The sequence below is a fragment of the Centroberyx gerrardi genome, chromosome 13, assembly GCF_048128805.1.
Source record: "Centroberyx gerrardi isolate f3 chromosome 13, fCenGer3.hap1.cur.20231027, whole genome shotgun sequence".
In the NCBI taxonomy this organism is placed as follows: Eukaryota; Metazoa; Chordata; class Actinopteri; order Beryciformes; family Berycidae; genus Centroberyx; species Centroberyx gerrardi.
This window is the reverse complement of record NC_136009.1, coordinates 24959459-24962561: the sequence shown is the minus strand read 5'-3', so window position 1 is coordinate 24962561 and position 3103 is coordinate 24959459. Positions and strand designations below refer to the sequence as shown.

Below are 3103 nucleotides of genomic sequence, written 5' to 3'. Positions count from 1 at the left end.
CTGTGCTGTTCTGTGCTGTTTTCCTGGTCATGAACTCAATCCAGTTTCAATAAAACATCTCAGCTCCGAGGTCACACTGTGTCAAATGGAACAAAGAAGATCTTAGTATAGGATCTTGACCTGAGATGTGTGTTGATAGAGGGTGTATAGTGCACATTAGCCCAGTTTTAAAGGAAAAATCCACCCTAAAACACCTTAAAAAACAGCTATTGGCGATCTGCTTTGCGTGTCTTAGCCCATTATTTTGTTTAGTGGTGTATTTTTCTTTTTCTAGCAGATAACTAGCCAAACGTAACGTCACGTCAACATCTTTACAGCAGCAGCTACAGTGGAGTTTGATAGAAGAAAATGTTTCTGCGACCTAAAACATCAAGGTGTTAGGTGTCAGTCCCTCAGAATCAAAGAGCGAGGGCTTCTTTCTAGAGCCGCCATTTTGCACCAAGAGACATTCAACAATCGTACAGGGAGACATCCATCGTAGAAGAGGAGAGAGACCAATTTCTCCACCGACAGTAGCAGAAAATAGACCAGAATGCAATGCAGGTACCACGACAGGTTGCGTTTGGAGTGAGTGGCGCGACTTTCGCTTTTTCTCAACTAGAGAAACTCTTGCCCTCTTGCTCTTATGATGCTATCACTATCGCTTTCTCCATCTACACATACTGAAGGCGACAAGTTCACATCCCTTTTCTTGGGGGTGTCGAAAGGCATTCTGGGAAATGTAGGAAATCACTAACTGAAGTAGAAGTAGACAAGGCAGGTTGAGGGAAAGTGGGTTCACCAAAAAAAGTAAATTACAACATTTCATCACAAAATAACTCCTGGAATTCATTGAACATCACAGATTGATGATATCTAAAAGTGAATTCAAGCATTTATAAGTTTGTGATTTGTGGTCTGTGGCTCTCCAGTTTGATTTTCTGACAAAATAGCACATGAATGAAATGCTGTTTAGCGTCTGACTTGGAAGTCCCAGGTGTCGGACCAGCAGATGGACGAGGAATAATAGTTATGGCTACAAAACGAAAATGTGTATGTGATTGATCCGGCTTCAAGTGAGAAACTGCTGACCTGATCCCCTGAATACCAATGCAAGCTAAAAGTCATTTCCTTTCTGTGTTGTTTGTGTGTTTTGAAATAAATATAAAGCCCTATTAGTAACTGTTTGATATTATATGGAGGTGTGTAGTATGCTGATAATTGGATTCTGCAGTTGAAGATTTTGGTTGATGCTTACAGAGCTTAACCAGTCCATTTCCTGGCTTGATTCCCGGTTTGTAGTGGAGTGAATATTGTTGTGTTTTGCTTTGATGTTTTCTGAGTGTATGAGGATGGAATCACCTAAATTTACCTCCACCGATAAAGAGGAACGGAGGTTTTCAGAGGGCTATATGGGGAAACAAATTACACACAGTGTAATATAGCAATTTGGCTGCATTCTTTCAATTCTACACACTAAATAAAAATCCTGGCAGTGTTTTGGAGTGAAACCGTTCATTTGTTCCAGCACTAAACACAACACTGTATCCTATTATAGCTGTGGATATGGTTTTAAAGCTTTTCAGTTTCCTTCATTCTGGTTCCATAATAACAGAATGTGTTTTTTTGTCGAGAATTAAAGGTCAAGCAATGCAATTCATATCTCTCTCTCTCTCTCTCTCTCTCTCTCTCTCTCTCTCTCTCTCACACACACACACACACACACACACACAGGTGCCTCCAAAGCTTGTTTCATCTCATCCCAGATAGATTGAAATGTAATAAATCGCTTATGAATTCTGGCATTTCTCTCTCTCTTCCACCTTTTCCTCACTCTCTTTCTTACTCCTCCTCCTTTCTACTCTCTCCTCCCTCCATCACTCTTCCACCTCGCTTCCTTAAAACAGGAAATGATCCTAAACACTGGTTTTCTCAATTCAATTCAATTCAATTCAATTCAATGTGCTTTATTGGCATGAAAGTTCACAGACAATATTGCCAAAGCATCAAGATGAATATCAGTCTAGGTGTGTGTGTGTGTGTGTGTGTGTGTGTGTGTGTGTGTGTGTGAGTGAGTCAGTGCCTGGACAGAGGAGGATCTGGGTTGCTGCGTTTTCTGGTTTTCACTGGTTCTCTCTCTCTCTCTCTCTCTCTCTCTCTCCCTCTCTCTCTCGCTCTCTCTCTCTCTCTCTCTCTCTCTCTCTCTCTCTCCAGGAGCTGGAGGTTGGTCTCCTCTCTCCTCAGACAGGTATCAGTGGTTGGAGGTGGACCTGGGCGGGCGGATCCAAATCACCGCCGTCGCCACGCAGGGTCGCTACGGCAGCTCTGATTGGCTGACGGGCTACCTGCTGATGTTCAGCGACACGGGACACAACTGGAAACAGTACCGACAGGAAGACAGTATAGGGGTGAGTCTGCTGGAGTAAACAGTACCAACACAGCACCATTAAAACAGTACCAGCAGGAAGACAGTATAGGGGTGAAGTTACAGTAAAAACAGTAAAGCAGTACCATTGAAAACAGTATCACCAGGTAGACAGAACAGGGTCTATTGTATTGAACAGAGTGTGAAAACAGTACCACCTTAGGTACTGTTACATAAGGCACATACAGATATTGTGGGTATGTTACACAGCAATAGATCTAAAAACTGAGCTTGAACCATTGAAGTTCTTGATTTATATTAATTGGAGATAAAGCTAATCTTCCAGGACTATCACAGTCATATTTACAGTGGATATAGTGTCTGCAGGGAGCCGTCCAGCCTGCAGACATAAACACAGTCATCAGGAGCCTTCCACTCTTCATTAATAATGGATGGAGCGATGAGAGGAAGTTGGACAGAGCTGCTGACTGGACGGAGCGGCTGCCAGACACCGATGGAGACGGAGAGACGGAGAGGCGGCCGAGCGTCGCTCCGCCGGCTGAGACCGTGTGGTGCGGTCTGACACTGACATCCATGAGGGAATCCCTCCATGTGTCAGAGGCAAAGTCACAGCTGTGGCACTTTTCTCTGTCTGAAACCCTCTCTGCCTTTTCTTTTTCGCTTCTTCAAGATAATTTTTTATGGCGCGTCTTCTTTAATAGTCAGTATATAGGGGAGAGTGACAAGGAGATGACATAC

General features: G+C 43.4%; 1 protein-coding gene across 2 annotated transcripts in view; it reads left to right on the top strand.

Annotated features, from left to right (window-relative positions):
• Positions 1–2315: 2315 nt before the first annotated feature.
• Positions 2316–3103, top strand: part of LOC139917454 (contactin-associated protein-like 4) — a 64534-nt gene continuing 63746 nt past the window's right edge. For both annotated transcript variants that reach the window (XM_078287445.1, XM_071906579.2), the window contains exon 1: positions 2316–2387. In XM_078287445.1, coding sequence (XP_078143571.1) covers positions 2331–2387 — 57 coding nt within the window. In that variant the 5' untranslated portion in view covers positions 2316–2330. The remainder of the gene's footprint in view (positions 2388–3103) is intronic.